Source organism: Poecilia latipinna, unplaced genomic scaffold (assembly GCF_001443285.1).
Source record: "Poecilia latipinna isolate Pla-1442-1.1 unplaced genomic scaffold, P_latipinna-1.0 Scaffold1648, whole genome shotgun sequence".
NCBI classification, from domain to species: domain Eukaryota; kingdom Metazoa; phylum Chordata; class Actinopteri; order Cyprinodontiformes; family Poeciliidae; genus Poecilia; species Poecilia latipinna.
Window position 1 is genome coordinate 1 of NW_015114264.1, and position 18,626 is coordinate 18,626.

At 39.0% G+C, this 18,626-nt stretch overlaps 2 protein-coding genes and 1 long non-coding RNA gene across 3 annotated transcripts in view; 1 reads left to right on the forward strand and 2 right to left on the reverse strand.

Moving 5' to 3' along the window:
- Positions 1-421: 421 nt before the first annotated feature.
- Positions 422-6,622, reverse strand: LOC106964262 (nucleobindin-2). The gene is made up of 6 exons (XM_015059664.1): positions 6,468-6,622; positions 5,111-5,248; positions 3,835-3,942; positions 3,596-3,728; positions 2,539-2,642; positions 422-676 (listed from the first exon to the last, which is right to left on the reverse strand). Exons 2-6 carry the CDS (start codon positions 5,246-5,248, stop codon positions 473-475), a joined length of 687 nt encoding a protein of 228 aa, XP_014915150.1. The 5' UTR covers positions 6,468-6,622; the 3' UTR covers positions 422-472.
- Positions 6,623-9,386: 2,764 nt separating this feature from the next.
- On the reverse strand, positions 9,387-10,410 carry LOC106964267 (uncharacterized). The gene is made up of 2 exons (XR_001428363.1): positions 9,763-10,410; positions 9,387-9,676 (listed from the first exon to the last, which is right to left on the reverse strand). It is a non-coding gene; the product is annotated as an uncharacterized LOC106964267 (long non-coding RNA).
- The window catches only part of pik3c2a (phosphatidylinositol-4-phosphate 3-kinase, catalytic subunit type 2 alpha), a 67,167-nt gene continuing 58,137 nt past the window's right edge, over positions 9,597-18,626 (forward strand). Inside the window, exons 1-2 of the mRNA XM_015059680.1 lie at positions 9,597-9,683; positions 14,894-16,124. Coding sequence (XP_014915166.1) covers positions 14,976-16,124 — 1,149 coding nt within the window. The 5' untranslated portion in view covers positions 9,597-9,683; positions 14,894-14,975. The remainder of the gene's footprint in view (positions 9,684-14,893; positions 16,125-18,626) is intronic.

Genomic DNA, 18,626 nt, shown 5'->3' on the forward strand with positions numbered 1-18,626 from the left:
ATGTGGTTTTGGGATCTGACGGTCTGACAGGACACCCACCCCCACCTTGTTTCCACCGCTGTCTGACCGTGGGAGGGTTTAAGTGTACTCTGTCTTGTTTGTGGAGCCCGTTTCTGTTGCCACCTCCTGATCCGCTATACCAGCGGCCGTAACAGTAGGAATTGTCTTTAAAAATAATCGTTTTTAGTGTTACTAATCCGAGTTTTCGTGTGAGCAGCTTTGTGTGGAGTATGCCTAAGATATTTTGATGTGCAGTGTCCTGTCAGAACTGCAAAAATTTCAACCATCTGGCTCGAATTGTCGCCTTCAGATGAGACTGAACTTTGGTTCTTTGTGTTTGCTCATGACAGAAGCAGCGCTTGGCTGAATCAAACATGTTGCACAACAAGTTTACCTTCACGGCAGAAATGGTTCATTGATAGCAGATTGATTCTTTGTACTTTATGTTGCAAGTACTGTTAAATATCCATGTTCAAAGTGGGTGTCTTACAGGGTGGTTAACTTTGGGATGATTGGCATGCTTCTTCTTCATCTCTTCGTAGTGCTGCTCCTCCTTCTTCCTGTCTTCCTCGCTCATCGTTTTCAAGCGCTCCCTCCTCTCATGCTCCTTCATCATCTCATAGCGCTTGAACTCATCGTGGCGCTCCTTGTCGTAGTTTTCCAGATCCTTTGTTGCCTTAAATATTAAAGAGAAAAAGTAAGTTTGACATTACTTGAGCTGGGAATCTGTACTAAATACCGTTCTTGTGATTGCCTCAAAGACTGCACATTGCTTAAACTGTTTAGCACCGACATGGTCAAGAAAGTCAAAGTGGGGCTTTTCAGGTACTGACTGGTTCATCAGAAAAGTCTTTCACCAATAGAGCATATAATAGGAATGCACCGATCCACTTAATTCACTTCCGATACCAATACTGATATGTTTGGTATCGGCCAATACAGATCCGATACTGAAAAATAGTACTGAGCTCACTTAAAATGTTTCTTTTTTTAAAATACAGACAGAAATGTACTTAATAATAAATTTAACTCTGCACCAGTACAGCGCACTGAAATACACCAAAACCTGCACAAGTTTGGTCAAGCATGTAAAATCAACTTTAATTTGTTCAGTCAGTGTAGTTAGCAATACAGCCAATGTAAAATAAATAATAAAGAAACTGACAAAAACAAAAGGTTGACTACTTTGGCAAAAACATGTTAAAAATAAACTGCAGCAAACCTTCTTTCAAATGGCTCATAAAGTGCAATTAGAAACTGAAAATATAATATAAAATAAAATTAAAAAAAGCATAATGTCGTTCAGAACACAAAACCTTATGAATCAAGCACATTGTCACCAATACCTGATCCAGATGTTTTTTTTTTCCAATATTGGGACCGATACATATATTGATATCGGATCGATGAATCATCATGGCATGTAAATCGGGCAGTTAGATTTTGTAAAACAGAGTAGGAAGCCTATTCCTATTCAGTAACAGTGACGTTGGACATTTTTTGTTTGAAAATAAAACTTGGATTGTATGAGTTACAACATTTAATTTGTATTTATAACAAATAAAAGTATTTTTAAATTAAATTTCTGAAGGTCGGTATATCTTGGGTGTATTTCGGTCAGTATGTCAAAACTCCATTGTGTTCAGCGCGAACAGTGCGAGTTGCTGAAACGGTTCAGACCTCAACTGTCAACTGTGAGGCAACTTCCTCATCATTCTTAACATACAGGAAACCAATTGCTCTCTTAAAAAACGAATTATTTTACTTTTAGAAAGCCTTTCCTCTTCAAATATAGTTTCAATTAGCTACATTTAAGATTAGCGAAAGACAAAGCAGGCGGCAGCGCCAGCACAGGACTCATTCTTGTTTTGTGACACCTGTAGCTCTCTGCTGGGCCAACAATACCACTTACAGTTAACGATATCGGTCAAATCGCAAGTTTTTTTTATCTAGTTTTTTGTGCAAATATCTTAGTACACTTAAAATAAGACAAAGCTAACTTACAAGTAACATTATAGCAAGAAATAGGAGCTTGTTTTAAGTCAATAATCCCTTAATATTGATTTTTTTAAAAAATAGTACTAGTTTCACTCAGATTATTTTGGTTATAACATGGGAAAATGTCTTGTTACAAGTGAAACAATCTGTCAATGGAAATAATACTTTTTCCTTCAATATAAAGGAATTTTTAACTTAAAACAAGCTCCTATTTCCAGCAGAAAAGTTACTTTTAAGTTAGTTTTATCTTACTTCATGTGTAATAAAATATTTGTAAAAGAAAGTGAACCAAAAATACTTGGTAAGATTTTATGTTTTTGCAGTGCAGATGTGGTGACAGTCTATACGAGTCACTCTACAAGTTTCTCTAGTGATAGTACTGTAATGTGTGTTTACTCATTTATATTACCTATTTAGGAATTTTTCCGAGAATTGCTGATGGTTAGGGTTAGGAATGCACTGGTTTACAGAGTTTCTCAGTGAATGGGAGTCAATTCGAAGTCCTAATGTGGGTAGAAATGTAAACTTGTATGTGTGTACCGATTGGATGAGGCGATCCAGGTCCTCCACCTCGAAAGTGTGTGGGTTCATGTGGTTGAGGTGCTCAAACTGCTTCAGCAGGGCCTGGTGGTCCATTGTGTTCCCTGGACAGAGAACATTCAAAAGAAAAGTAAAATAAACAGAAAAAACAACAATTACCGTGTGTCTTAAGTTGTAAGCTTCAACTTCAACCAACTATTTCTGATCTTTACACATAATTCAGTAAAGGAATAATGAATAATCCTAAAAAAATTAAAGCCACTTTATGTAACTTTTATTTTTTTAAAAAGAGATGTTTTTTTTTTTTTTACATACTTGCTCTGATACAGATATTCTATGAAAAAATCGATCTCCTCCACCTCCTCCCTGAGCTACTATTGTCATCTGAAGAAATGCACCACTGCCGACCAAAAACAACCAATCAGAGTCAGGGCGCTGTCAATCAACCCCATGTACTCAATGCTAAACATGCTAATGGCGGCGATCCAACTTACCATTACAGGAAATCCATTTATCCGCCGTCATCGGTGGCCATGCTAACTAGCCTTAGCATTCACAACAACCTCTGCTAGCTGCAGCTTGCTCTCTGCTGGCACTGTAGCACCTAAGACCCGCCTCCTGGCTCTGATTGGTTATTTCTAGGTAGAACCGGGAGCACTGGGAGAAGGCAGAGGAGCTCGATTCTTTTGTTCACAGATTACCTGTCTCGTGCAAAACTGTCATGACATAGTGACAGTTTCAACAACTGTCTAAAAATTATTTTATATATTTAGAAAAGTTACATACTGCAGCTTTAAACTGGGTTTTTCTTTCTGAGCCATGTAAAAGTGTCCAGCTGTCTAAAAAAATCTTTAGAAAACGCATACAAAAAAATGTGGGGCTAAAGCTTTTGCAAGGCTCTCGAGAGCTAAAATCTTGAGTCACAGCTTGCATTTGATGATGAACAAACCTCTGACTTGGATTACAAAACACGTGTAATTTCAAGAAGCCCAGAATTGTCACTAAGCCCAGGCAGTGAGTGACGCAGCACTAACCGCCACCCTGTCCCTTCACTCACCATTCCCCTCCCGGAGGTCGTGTTTGGCTTTGATTAGCAACCGCAGCCGGTTCATCTCCTCCCTCTTCAGCTCGTCCAGTTTGCTTCGGAAATTGTGTTGAACAAAGTCCAGCTCTTTGGAGAGCTTGCCTTGCTGCGAGCAAAGAGTCCACACGGCAAAGTTTAAATTCAAGAGCGCAGTGCAAATAAACTGATTGCTAATGTTCAGTTAAGGGGGGATTTTGTAAGGGAGCGTGCACCTTGATGTCATCCATGTTGGCGTTTTTCAGCTTTTCTCTGAAGTGGGGGTCTTTCTCCAGGTACTCGATGACTTCCCTGAGGTAGCGGTCGTAGTGCAGACCGGTGTCCTGACAAACAGTAGATGACTCACGTTTATTTGGAAACCCAACGCTAATTTAGGGCCATTATAAAAATATTTTCTTGGTCTTTACCACCCACTAATGACTGCTAAAAGCTTTTTTTGTTGTTGTTTGTTTTTCCATCAGCCTTTTTTCCTCACAGTTAAGTGTAATTTACATGTCTCCGACACTGGAAACCAGGACCGGATCTACAAGGATGTGGGCTCCAGGGATGGAGCCAGTTTTGGTCCCCTATCCACTAAGGAAAATGTATTCACCAATGCAAATTACAGTACAATTAGTGCACTAATTAATGAACTGAAAAAAAAAATTACAGTACATTACAGCACATAATCCTACACATCAGCAGGTATGAACTGATGCATGGTAGGTTTAGGCCTGTTGAAATAAATCAATTAATCATATAATAAATGAAAGTAAACTCAAAAGTTTCTTTTCTCTCTCTTAAAAACTGATTGCTAAAAAGTAGTGACCTTCACCAGACTGAAGACTTTTGTCTTCAGCACATTGGTCTTGACTGGTCTATTTTTGAAAGACAATCTCGTTTATAGAGACTGTATAATTAATTTTGTTTGCTATTTTTGTTTCTTTAGTTTGGATATCTAAAATGTCTCCCAGTTCCAGTGTTAAACGTCCATCAGAAAATAAAGTTTGTTGATCGTTGAGAAGGTGTGCTTGCGTTATTATACCATTACCATTACATTACTTGAAAACCGTCTCAAAAACGACAATATTATTGTTTATCGCAATAAGTTCTGGGACAATTTATCGCCCAGCAACATTTGTCATGGTGACAGACCTAGGTAGGTTTAACACATCCTCTAGCCAATAACACCTCGTTGTTTAGAAAGAAATTGACTACGACTTCAGAATTTTTGAAATACTTGAATATTTTCTGTATTCATAAAAATCCTAAGATGGAGCACAACTCGCATGATTTGGGTCTATGAGTTTTATATAAGGTGCAATGTTTGCATTCATTAAAAATAAAATAAAAATTTGAAGCCCCTGCACCCCAAAAAAAATAAAAAATAAAAAATTGTTGCCCTGGGCAACTGCCTTTCCTACAGTCAACCTGTGTGTGAGGTGAAATTTGCTGTAAAAATCTCTCATCAAACAGCATATCCCTGCATTTGTCAAAATGCTGTGAACTCACGGCGCTCTCCGGTGGCTCCAGCTGCTCCACCTCTGGCTTGTCTTTGGCCTTCTCCACACTGATAGGCACTGAGTGGATGCACAACCACCAACTGAGCAGCACCAGCCCGCAGTGGGCCAAGGCTCTTCTCCTCACCATCTAGTTAAAAAAAAAAAAGCAGAAAGAAATTAGAGTAGAGGTGGTACTTTAGTTAAGAAGCCTGTTATGCAATTTATTGGGATTTTATGTTATAGACCAACACAAAGTATATGCAGTTTTCAAAATGTTTTAAGTGTCGTATATCTTTCTATCCATCACTCTGACACCTCTAGATAAAACATACTGTAACCAAACGCTTTCACACCTCACATGATTAGTAAATGGAGTCCAGCTGTGTGTAATTTTATCTGAGTATAAACACAGCTGTTCAGTGAACGTTCCTCAGAGGTTTGTTGGAGAACATTAGACCACAAACCAGCACCATGAAACACAAACAACATGGCAAACAGGTCAGAGAGAACGTTTCGGTGAAATTTGAAGCAGAATTAGGTTACGAAACCATGAGAAGGGAAGAAAAGATCAGTTCTGTTGAATGAAAGAGCATACCATTTAAGTTTTACCACAGTAGGACAACAACTCAGCCAGAGATGCGATGAAAGCATTTCGATGAAAGCAAAAATCGTGTGTCAGGATGGCCCAGTCAAAGCCCCCAGAACAAAAAATCTACTCAATCTATGACATGACGGTTCAAAAAGGAAGACATTTCAGTCTCTAGCTGTGCAACGCACTCAGACACATACCCAAAATTCCTAGTACTACAAAATTTTCGCTGAAGGCTAATCAACAGAAATGCAGCCAGCATTTTTTTTATTTGTAAAACAATCATTGGAAAAACAAAACAAAACAAACAAAAAAAAAAACTATTTTTATACAATAGTATGCTACTTTATGTCGTTTGATCAACATAAAATCTATTGAGGTTTGTGGCTGAAACACAAGAAAATGTTCAAAAAATATATTAATTATTTTACGACACCTAATAATTGATCATTAGGAAAAGGCTAATTCACTTAGATGAAATAGGGAATCACGTTATGCAAGTTGGTGTTAATCTTAAAACAAACTGCCAAAAGAAAGGCAAACAACACACGTGACTGCTGGATAAAGACACAACAAGCTTATTTTTTGAAACGGTCGAAACATTTTACTAACATTAAGGGTAGTAGATATGTGACTAAATACTGTGTTAAATTGGCAAGCTATGTATTAGAATCATGTAGCGATGGTGAATGCTAATTAATATCACCCAAAATGTAAAGCTACCAAACAAGCCGAAATTGTTAACTGATAAATTACCTTTGTGTCAAGTCAGACTTACTTGTCAAACACTTGTTACGTGTAGTTCCTCTTCTTATTCCTCACCGAGCTTCCACCGTTCAGTGCTCTTCGCACAGCCTGAGATTCATCGGAGCTTGTTGACAGCCGTCATCTACCTACCACCAATACAAGCCTCAGGTAGCCACAACCTAAACAAAAGAGGTAGCTGTTTACCATGGCAACGCCCCGCCCCGGCGCGCTCCCATTGGACAGAGAAAAGTCAACTTTCTTTGGAAAACTGTCGCGTTGGAAGCTGATTGGATGTCGCCCCTGCCACTCAAAGGGTCTCGAACTCTAACGGTGAGTTGAGACAAGCTGTACGTGGCGTTTCAGGCAACCCCAGACGGAAGCAGGCGGCATCTGCGAGAAAGCTCTTCATTCAGAAGTTACATTTTCATGATACGGTTTTATCATTGGTGTGTCTTCATTTGATGCAATGCCTGGGTGGCTGACAAGAAAAAAAAGAAAGAAAAACAAGATTGTATATTTTAGTGCGAACAATTTTGATAGTTGTGAAAAATTCAGGCTTGCTGCACCTGCTACAGCTCCTCTACCTGTATGGCTGAACTATTTAAAACTAAGCCCCCTACAAAAATGTGTGTAGGGGGAGGAATTATTGGGCTACACATGAATATATAATAGGCTGTCAATATTTTATTTGTTAAAAATTACTATAAAAAGAGAATACAGTAGCCAAATGAAAAAAATATATAAAGTATCACAATGGCTTAATGGTTTTATTTATACTTTTTTTTAAAATTAATGACACTGAAAATGTGTCATTATCATTTATTGTTATTCATCATTTGACCACTTTGTGAAGTTTTTAATAATGAAAATGCAGCTCACCACCCAGGCTGGCATCCCATTGGGAGGCATTAGTAGGTTTATGAAAATAAATATTGCTTAGTTTATTTACATAGCACATTTCAGCAAGTTCTTTAACATACATGAAAACATAAATCAAACCAAAACACTACATTGCAGTGGCATAATAAAGGAAAATAATGAAAAGATGGAATACAGACTAACATTGACAGAGTTCCAGTATGTTAATTGAAGGGAACTCTAAGCAAGTTGTGTTTGTGCCTTGATTTAAAAAAAAAAGAACTCAGTGTTTCAGCAGTTTTGCAGTTTTCTGTAAGTTTGTCCCAGGTTAGAGGAGCATAAAAAGTGAATCCGATTTCTCTGTGTTTGGTTGTAATGGGGATGTAATGGGGATGTAATGGGGAGACCAGAACCAGAAAACATGACTGATCAGGAAGGTTGATGTTACAACAGACTGTTACAGGGCTTCATTGAGGGATTTTTATAAACCAGCAAAAGTGTTTTAAAGTCTATACTCTGAGCTACAGGAAGCCAGTGTAAGGTATGCAGAATTGGGGTTATGTGCTCTATCTTCCTATTGCTGCAGCTCATTAGCTTCTTAGGCAGATGTGTAAATACATTAACTACACATATATTTGAATAAGTTAGATTTCTCTTTTTGTTGATGAAAATTTTGATCAGTTTTAATGTGATACATATATACATGCCTTGCATATTTTAAGGGAGCTTGACACTATCCACTTCTGTCCACACGGTGGCGCGGTTTGACCGTCTCTTGGAAGCGACCCCCTCTGATCCAGTTCAAGGTTAACGTCAATAAACTTTGCACAGCTTTGTCATGTGTATTTTAACGAAAATGACCCTTTACGGTGCAATTTTTTTTCTGTCACAGAGGCTGGAATATGTCAGGGCTATTTGTTATTATTTTATTTATGATTATAGTTTACAGATAATAAAAACTAAAAACTCAGTGTCTCAAAAAATGTAATATTGAGAAAACGTTAAATATTGAAAATTCCTGGTGTCACACCCTATTCAGCTAATTAGCTGTTTCGCCTCTGAATGGTCTCTCAGTCTGGGTGGGAGAAATATTCAATCATGAGAACTAACTGTACAAATGTTCAGAAAGCAGTCACTGACACTCTTCACAAGTAGGTTAAGCCACAAAAAGTAATTGCAAAACAAGCTGATTGTTAACACAATGCTGTATCTAAGTATGTTTATTGAAAGTTGAGTGGAAGGAAAAACTGAGGTAGGAAAAGGTGTATCAGCAATACAGATTACCGCAGACTGGAGAGGATTGTCAAACTTCACAAGAAGTTGGCTGAAATAATAATAATAACAATACATGTTATATATAGGCACATTTCTTGGCACTCAAGGCCACCTTGCGTCATCAAGCATAGAAACAGGCACTACATTATAAGACTCAGTAAAAATGATTACAAAAACAGAATGTAAATAAGACATTGCAGTTGTGATCAGAGGGTGCAAGCTAGCTTAAACAAGTTTTGAGTTAGGATTTGAAATGTGGAAATGTGGAGTGGCTGAATGCTCTGGTTCCCATGGTAACAAGGCAGGCAGGGGGGGCATCCAGCAGGAAGTTTAGTTAGTGATGCACCAGCAGGTGCCAGTCCACCTGCTGGTTTTGGTCCGCTGGGTTTTCTGAAGGTCACAGTCAACGTAGATGTCCACCAGTCATGTTTTCTTCCGCTGACAAACTTTATGGAGGGGCTGATTTACTTTTCCAGCAGGACTTGGCACCTGTACAAACTGCTAGAGGTTCCAAAAACTGCTTCAGTTTCCATGGTGTTATGTTGATTTATCGACCAGCGAACCGACCCAAACGAGTCTATGAAGTGCAGTCAAGAGGAAGCAACCTGAGCTTCCATTACAGCTTGAGGTTAAGCTTGTGCTCAAATAAATCGTCTCAGTGTAACATCAACTGAAGGTGTACGTCTGTCTGGTGTGTTTGGTTAAAACATGCTTATTCTTCATTCAGCGAAGGAACTAGAGGTGGGTAGATTTGCCAAAAATTGACTTCAAATTAAAGTAACATTCTTCAACAGTAAAAGTAATAAGTGCGGTGCAGTAAAGTGCAGAAGCATTTTTTAAAAGTTATTAAAAGCAAAGTAACTTGCTACTCGTCTAATGGCTGTTTTCTTCAACACGTACTATTGCCAACCGATGCACTGCCTACCTTTGTCCATGGAGTGGCGCTGTTTCTCCATGTAACTTGTTAGAGCAGAGACGCCGCTTTCCACACTTCCATCCAAAAGTCGGTCGACTCCGCCGACCAACTCAACAGGAACTGACGTCTCCTTTGTGCAAGTGGATGGAAAAATGCAGGCTGCAGGAAAAATGGCTCCAAACACCGGACCGCTGAAAGGTGAGAAACAAACCTTTTCGCACAGCACGTCTTTTAGGAAAAGTTCAACTTTGTAGATGCGTTATGTTAGCGGTTGTACCGTCGTCGTATGTGCCCGCTTCCCGTTTGAGGAAAGCCTGCATTTGTTCCCTGTTGTGGTTAGTTGGCGAGAACAAGCTGGCAGTTGTCTTGAGTACTTTTAAATTATTAAACCGTTGGCACTTAGAGCTGGGAAGAGTGGCTAAAGTAGCGTTTGTTTGGGTGAAGTCAGTGGCGTTTGTGTAAACATGGGGTTTGTTGCTACTGGCTCAGCTGGTTTAGCAGCTAAGTTAGCCTAAAAAGATCTCCCAAAGTTGGAGTTTCACTAAAGCGGCTACCAAAAGTAGCGAAAAGTGGCTATCTGTGCTAGGTTACTAAGTTCGGCTTTTGGCAATTGTTGAAGTTGCGTCATGCTAACAGCGACCTAGCTTTGATTTGAAAGAAGTCAGCCTGGCAAAAACGCCAAACAAAGGTGACATAATGCCAATATAAAACCATAGTTTGTGGTCAAGTGACAGAGTAGCGAAGCAACTGACCTAAGAATGTGCTTTGAGTTCGTATTCTGCAACTGTATTTGATGACGAACGTATCCTAAACTGATTGTATCTCTATTATTTTTCTCGATAATACATCACGTGTTCCCTTTAAACGCAGTTGTAATACAAACTTAAGTAAGGTGGTTGGCACAATTAACTTTTTCATTTATTTATGCACTTATCATGAAAAGAAAATTGTAAGAATGGAGTTTGTAATATTTAGCTACAGTTTATTGACTCAAACATTAGATTGTGTCATTAAATGTTGCATGACTTGGTTACATATTTTCCTCTTTAAAAATCTTAAAGAGGCTGCACTTTGATCAGCTGCACCGTATAGTGCTAACCTCTGCAATTTTTTTTCTCACAGCCTCAGGAAACAAAATATTACATTTAGGTCTAAATTTAAGGTGAGAGTTCAAGTGTATATGTTGACTCATAACTGTAAAAACAACAGCAGATTTGCGGTTTTAAATGTATTTTCTGTTTTATTTTTAACAACTGTGTGACTTGTCCATGCATTAACATAACACGCATAACAAACTATGTAGCTTTCTGGGAGGATGTCCTATCAAGAGTAAACACTGCATTTATTGTTTCATTAAGCAAGACTTTTTAAAAGATTACTCAGAGCTTTTGAATGGCTTTAGAATACCTGGAAAACATTTTATTAACACAATGTCTCTGCGGTGCTGGTTACTGTTATCAGGATGCACTGTGGTGTTAAAACGTTACGATTTCAATGATGCTGTACATTTCCATCCTTTCAGAAAGATTCCTGAAAAATGCGCCTCAAAGTCAAAAGCTTGCTCCAGTTGTATTCAAAATTAGTAAACCTTGCAAAAGCGACAATACTAGTAAATATAGTGATGAAAATATCACTTGCAAAACATTTAAGTTTTATTCTTTCATCTCGTTCTTATTTGGGCAATGTCATTTCTGTCTGCTGCAAGCAGTAGCATGTTAAAAAAATCCTTATTCATAACACTTGAAATATATTAGCCAGCAACAACTGCACTCAACAGAGTTATTGCAATATTGGTATTAAGCCTGTTGCAATAAGCAATAACTCAATGGAACTAAATTAAAACGAGCTTTATGATCTCTTTCTTTTGACAAAAGTCTTCAATCTAGTGCTTTTGGTCTCAACTAATCTTTATTTTTTAAGTGCAGTTTTATTTACAGAGACGTCAGTATTCATTTTATTTGTTATGTTTTGTTTGAAATATTTTGGATATTTCAAATATCTCCCTGTTCCAATGTTAAAAAGTTAATCAGAAATTAAAGTTTATTGATCTTTGAGGGGGTGTGCTCGCATTATTATGCCTTTGCTGTTATATTACTTAAAAATGGTCTCAAAAGGACAATATTATCTTTTTATCACAATAACTTCTGGGACAATTTATCGTCCAGCAAAATTTGTTATTGTGACAGGTCTGATTGATATTATACATTGTGATATTGCAATGACGATATATTTGCAATATATTATGTAGCCCTGTTATAGAGTAGAATTGCAATGATTGAAGCTTTCTGGCTGATCACCAATTTCTTAAAAAGTCTGACCTGCCTAAATGTAGTCTTTTAGGGAGTTTTTTTTTGTTTGTTTTGTTTATATTTTTTTAACGTTTCTAAATATAGCAACAAATTGGCGAAGGTGGCAACAGTTTTGGGGACTTTTGTAAACGGCACATGTGCAGATGTGACCTGGTGGGTGAAGGTGGGTGGGTCTGTCAGTCAGCCCTCTATCATGGCAGAACAAAAGAGGACACTGGCTGACTTTCAGAGCTGTGTGGGGGAAGAGAAGCTTGGTGGATAAGATCGGTTTCACATGCAAGTATTGGGCGAACGCTAAGGAAATCAGATCCGATTTATCGGTTCACCGCCAACTGCACTGAAACTCAGCTCAACTCACTTCCACTTCACTTACAAAGTATAGACAAAGTATGCCGTTTAAGAATACTGCTGATGTAATAAATCATTGTTGCAATCTGAGAACTGCCTAGTCTGAGAGTTTAGTGTTAGTCTTTGCACTTTTTGAACATACTCTGTAAAACGTAACTTTTTTTTTTTTTTTTGGCCAAATAAGATTAAAGAAATATCACTGACACTTTCTGTAAGTAAATGTCTCTTATTTTGTAATGAATTGGTGTCAAGCCTTATTCGGGAAGTTTTGCTGGACGGCTTCATGGTTCGAGGGGTTTTTGGCACATTTGAATTTCTGTCCTGAAAGTGGCAAAACTGGTATAACAACAAGTGATGCTGTGATCCTACAATGCAGAACTAACCACAGTCAACTAATGTTTATGAAGTTTAGTCACAGGCAAAATTTCTCTTGTTTTTTACATTTTATGTAAGGTGTCTGTTTTGTTTTGTTAGAATATGCTTTTTTATTGTATACAAATAGTGGCACACGGATTACATGTCAGGATACAAGGAATCCACAGAAAACCATTAATGAGAACATGGTCCAAAAATGACAATCTGTATTGATTTTCCTGAGCTGTGTTGCTGTAAAACTCTGGGTCAAACCTAATATATGCAGCCACATTGCCACAACCTGCTGGGGTTCACACAGCTGATAAGACAAGCTTGGGCCGTGACTCTTAACGTAATGCTAACAGAAGGAAAAAGAAGGCTACGATTGAGGGAGGGAGAGAGAAAGAGGGGAGGTTGAGCTTTTCAGCATGCCAAATTCCTCAGCTGCACAATAGCGTTGGGCGAGCCCCGAGTCCCGGCCGGCACAGTCGGCCTTCTCCACCACAACGGGAGGGGAGGCTCAGGAGAGGCCCGCGATGCTTGGGGAGAGGAGGAACTCGCTCAACCCCTGCACTGCAATCGCTCGATGAATGGTTGCTTTGAGGACGCTGCTGTGTCATCCAGCACCACCGTGCCATATGAGAAAAGTTATGTTTGGATTGTTATTGCTAGGGTTGTAAATATGTCAGCCTTCTTTTGTAGCATGAAACGGAGCACTTTCCTACAATTTATGAAAGAAGGCATTGCTAAATAATGGAGAAAATATGAGCAGGTTTAGTAGTAATAAAAATAAACTTGTAGATATGTGAATTAACTGTATTGAGTTCCTGATTAACAGGCTTATCATTGTTTTGTTTAGTCATTTATAGTATACAGGCACTCCCAGGTTTAATATGCACCTTGTGGCGAAGCAGTAAACCTGAATAAAGAAGTGTTTATCGTGACGTACCTTCCTGTATGAATACACGGGGTACTGATTTGAGAGGTCTGACCCACATGATGCCCCGGATTTTATAAGCAGGCTGGCCGAGCAGCATATGTGGCAATTTACAGTCAGTCAATACGCAATTAAAATGTGCTTAAAGCAACAAAGCATTGATGATTTATAAAGGCTTACCATAGCTTAGAAGCTCACTTTAGGTCATTGTTCCTCAATGAAAATGCAACCAAGAACCTCTTCTTCTGTTACAGATCAGTTAGCGCCTTTGCACAATAGTTGAACCGCCAAGATGTGAGCTTTCAGTGCATGCAGCTGGGGTTGTGGAATTAAAGGGGCGTGACTTGCACCACAGAATTCACTTGGAACAGAATTAATAAAGATATGTGCATTAGATTTCCTTGATATTTGTGTGTTGCGATCCTTCCGAAGTTTGTTCAAATGCATGTAGTGTTTTTTGTGCGCCATCCTCACCAATTTTTTTTTTTTTTTTTTTTTTATCAGATTCTGCTGAATAATGTTTATCTCTGATCAGACGAACTCATAAGAATGATCTGGTGGCTCAGATGTGGTTTCCTTTTTGAGTCGTATCGATTGCCACACTTGTTCCATTTCATGTCAGGACTTTCAAGTTGAGCCAAAAAATAAGTGTGGATTATGCAACGAAAGTATCTTATGAAAAAACCTTGAGATGCATGTAGGACTTGATTGACCAGTCCTGAATGATCAGAAATTCAGTAAGAACATAGGTCATACTAAGAACACTCTTTGGTGTTGATGTTTATGGAAGCAGACTTAAAATTATTATTATTATTATTATTCTTTTAATCAGTGATGTCTAAAACGGTGTGCTGTTTAAAGAACTGTTTAATACAGGGTGTTCACACATCCTTAAGAAGTCTTAAATTCATATATCTAAACGCTAAGGCCTTAAAATGTCTCATTTGTTGAAAAAAATGGAAGTTGGCTTTACATTAAGGTATTAATCACAAGTATTAAATTTTGTGACGGCGGCACTATCTGATCTTGTATATGTAGTTTTTTTTTTCTTGGAGGACTCTTCTGTCAGGTCAAAGCTTGAGCAAGAAATACTGCTGACACCTGTAGGTGGGAGTTAGCGCTCGCTTAAACCCAATGTTCTTGGCCATTTTTGTGGAAAATTTTCAATAAACTCACTGTGAAGCATTAGCGTAAAAATAGGGCAAGATCTGTTGATTTTGCGTAAGTTTCTGCGATTGCGACAAACTGGAGGGACTGTATAATTTGCAGAGTGAAATCACTATCAGAAAATTAGTTTTATAAATGGTGATGATTGCATATCTACTACAAAATTCTGACAACTGCATATCTGGATAGGAGTTTGGTGTGGCTGGTTATTAGATCTTCTATTTATCTTGTTTTGAATAAATTTTGCCATTTTTTTTAAAGTGTAATTTATTTCTTCTCTTTTTTTTTTTTAGGTGTTTAAATCTCTGCACGGCAACCCTTAAGGCCACACTGACTTGAAAGCTGTCATACTCATGGCTCCCTCCACTTGACAGAATGGCCCAGGCACATAATGCTAATGGGTTCAAGATGGATGTCCCCAAGCCAAAGGGGGCTGTGGGTAAGGAGGAAGCCCTCCGCATGGAAGAAGAGGCAATGGCTAAACTGAAACGGGATAAGAGACATACGGTTTCAGTTTTAACTCCTTCATCTTCCTCCAAACCTTCAAAGTTCTCCACGACTACTGCTGCTCCTCAGCCTTTTCCTTCTGCGAATGTACCTGACAAGGACCTCATCGACTTCCCAGAAACTAAGAAGCAAGCAGAGGGGGACAAGTTCAGGGATATCGATGTGGACAAGCTGACTAACGCAGAGCTTGAAAAGCTCCTACTGGATGACAACTTTGGCGTCAACAGCAAAACGTCTCGCCCCGCTGCGCTGCTGGGCTTCAACCTCAGTGCCTCTTACCCTGGAGGGAATCCCTGTAGCTCCTCTCCTTTCCAGAGCAGTCAGTGGACATCAGTTCTGCCCAGCCAGTCTAACTCTAGTGTGAGCACTCCAACCCATCAACCTACTCCGCTCTTCCCCTCGGCTCCCTTTCCCAAACCAGGCACGTTTCAAAATGGCTTCACTCCACCCATGTCGTCCTTCTTGCCCCTTCCGCCTCAGCAGCCATCCTTCATGGCGTTGCCTCCCATCCAGGCTCCTGCAGCCATGGTCTTCTCAAAACCAACAGTGGACCCGGAAATGGCAAAACTGTTCGACAAGATCGCAAGCACCTCGGAATACTTGAAGAACGGCAGATCCACCGGCATCGACGTGGACTCTTCACATGTCGGCGTGGCCTCTCTGGCGCCCAACCCACCGCCTCAACAGGCAGTGGTCACAGAGTCTTCTCACATCGCCCACTTTAAGTGGCTGGATCTGGACCCGCTCACGAAACGTAAAGCCGAGAACGAGCAAGTGTCTGTGGCGTCGGAAAGCGACGTTCAGGTTGTACCGGGAGTTTCCGCAGGGGACCCTTGGGATGCCGTGCTCGAAACGGAAGGGAACAATTCCGGTGGCAGAGGCAGCCCGAGCTTGGAGGGGAAAGTTTCACAGTCAGTCCACTCACAGCACAGGAGAGCTTCAACAGGGGCACCTGTTGCTAGGAGTCACTCGCTCAATATCCCTGGGACGTCTTCCCAGCAGAAAGCAAGTAGTCAGGTAAGGGCACACAAGGCTAATTTATAGGCAGTCAACTTTAGCTATTTGTAATTTTGACAGACACATAACCCTTTAACCTATTATGTTCAAGACAGTTCTGGAGTGTTGGTGCTCTGCTCATGTTGTATATCAATCAGGGAAGAATTAGACAAACAAGATTGGACTTAATTAGGTCACTTACTTCATATGCTAGTAACCCTGATGAGATTAATTGCATGATAAATTAAAATGAGCTCAATAATTTCCATTCTGATTTTCTGTTTTTTTATTTTCTTTTTATTTAGTGTATCATAAGCCTGGCAGGCCGCCAGGCTTTACTTACCCGCTTATCATACTTACAGTTGTTTGTTTATTTTAAATTTACTTTTTTATAGAATCAGAAAGACGGATTAAGCTAGGTTTATAGTTTACTGGATTATTGTTTATCACAGTAATAACTGGGACAATTTATTGTCCAGCAAAATATATTATTGTGGCAGGCCTACATGCAAGTGCCCCGGCACCTGCTGTTGTAATTGCTGATGTTGCAAGAGTGTACACCCATGCTAAAATGCCAGACTTATGTTTTGCGAAATATGATCAAATGTGACAAACTCTTTAATTTGAGATATTCTGTACAACCCAACCACTAAAAATCCCCCTCAAAAAGTATGGACTTTTAAGGTTTTTATTTATTTAATTGTCTTCTATGGTAGCAGTTTATCAGCTCACCACACCTTGACCTAGGCACATTTCCTCACACCATCTTGCCATATTCTCTAACTCTATGAGATTCTCTGGACATTTCTGCTTCACTACCTTGTTCAGCTAAAAACACATTTTCTTTTTCTTTTTCTTTTATTACAATCACCTTAGCAAAACCCCCAGTTGAGTCTGATCATGATGCTGACACCCTTATGTTTTACTTTGCTTATGTTGTTGTTCCTGCTTAAAGTGGTTCATATTCCAGATTTACTTTTGTGTAGAAGTTTCCCAAAGGTTTAGATTTGATTTCTTCATAATATAACACACTATCCCCACACAGTCTTGGGAGATTTTAGGCAGATCTCTACTGGTTGAAGATGATCAGGCGACAGATTTCTTCCCACCATACTTCTTATTCCAGACATTTAATACAGGAGCATGCATTTATTTGTAGAGCACCTTCACTACTTGCTAGAAATTCCTGCAGATCCTTCAGTGATTTTTTTTTCAGCATTCTGCCAGTCTGTCAGTTTTAGAAAAACATCCTTTTTTTTTTAGTAATGTCACCACAATTGTGGCAAAAGCTTTCAGTTTTTTTGTAGACTGTTTAAACCAGATGACAATGCTATGTGGATGAGGGTTTTGCTAAACTCAACTAAATTCAACTGCTAGCACCATTGTGAACATTTTTTTTTATCATCTTCAACATCTATCACTAAGTAATGTGCTGCTCTTTTACTGTAAGGAAGTTTATCATTGCCAATGATGACCTCACAGAATTTCACTTCCACAAAATCCAAACCAACACTTCAACACTCCAACCCTCAGTGGCTTTTTGTTTTTGTATGTTTTACATGTTGTTCCTACACAGGCCTTATATTGAACCATTCATTTGATGCAGATGACCCATGATCCCTGGGTTTGGACACTACTGCTGCTGTATAAACTTGAATATTTTTTTTGTTAAAACAGCTGAATTAATATATGACTTGCACAAGATAACCATTTATAATGGGTATATTTTTGTTTACCTCCCAAAAATCTTGTGTTTTAAGAGACGCAGATACTTCTATGATCTGCTGTAAGATTTTGATGCAAGTAATAAGGACAGTGCTTTAGGCAAGAGTCATAATAGAGGTCTGCCATCTGTCAATATGGCCTCTATCTGCGCCGAGTCAAGCTGAAACCAGTCACTCTGCGTAAACGTGGTGCTTTTAATGTCTAACCCTTCGACTGTATTAGCTGTTTTGTGAAATGATTAACTCTCACAGATCACTAGTTACTAAAATACTTAGACTTTTATGGAGATAAGGTTTGTCATTGCTCTTGATTTTTAGTTTTTTAAAGTGATTTTGTTTTGTGAGGGTGTTTTCGTTGGGTCATTACGCCCACTTCCTGCTGATTGTTTTTAGATTTGTCCTGACCAAAGAATTTTTCTCTGTTGCACTTCCTCACACCATGATGAGAATTAACTCTCCCAACAGTACACGTTATATTTTCTTTCCAGAATACTTTTGTTTTTTGTTTCTTTTTTTACAGCTGCAACAAACAAAATATCATAACTGTTGAAAGTAAAAAAAACATGAGTGAGACATTGATAATGTCTCACTCATATTTCCATTGAGGACTCTGAAGATTTAGTTTTTCTCTTTATCAAAGGCAACTCGTCCAGTGCCCACACCCCGGAGAGGATTCCAGGGCTGAGGAATGTCTTTATTCTTGAAATGATGAAGCCATGCTTGTTTACTCTTGCCCATATGTTATGTCTAGGTTTGCAAATGTTTGTTGCTGAAACTACTAATGTTTCGCAGTTTGAGC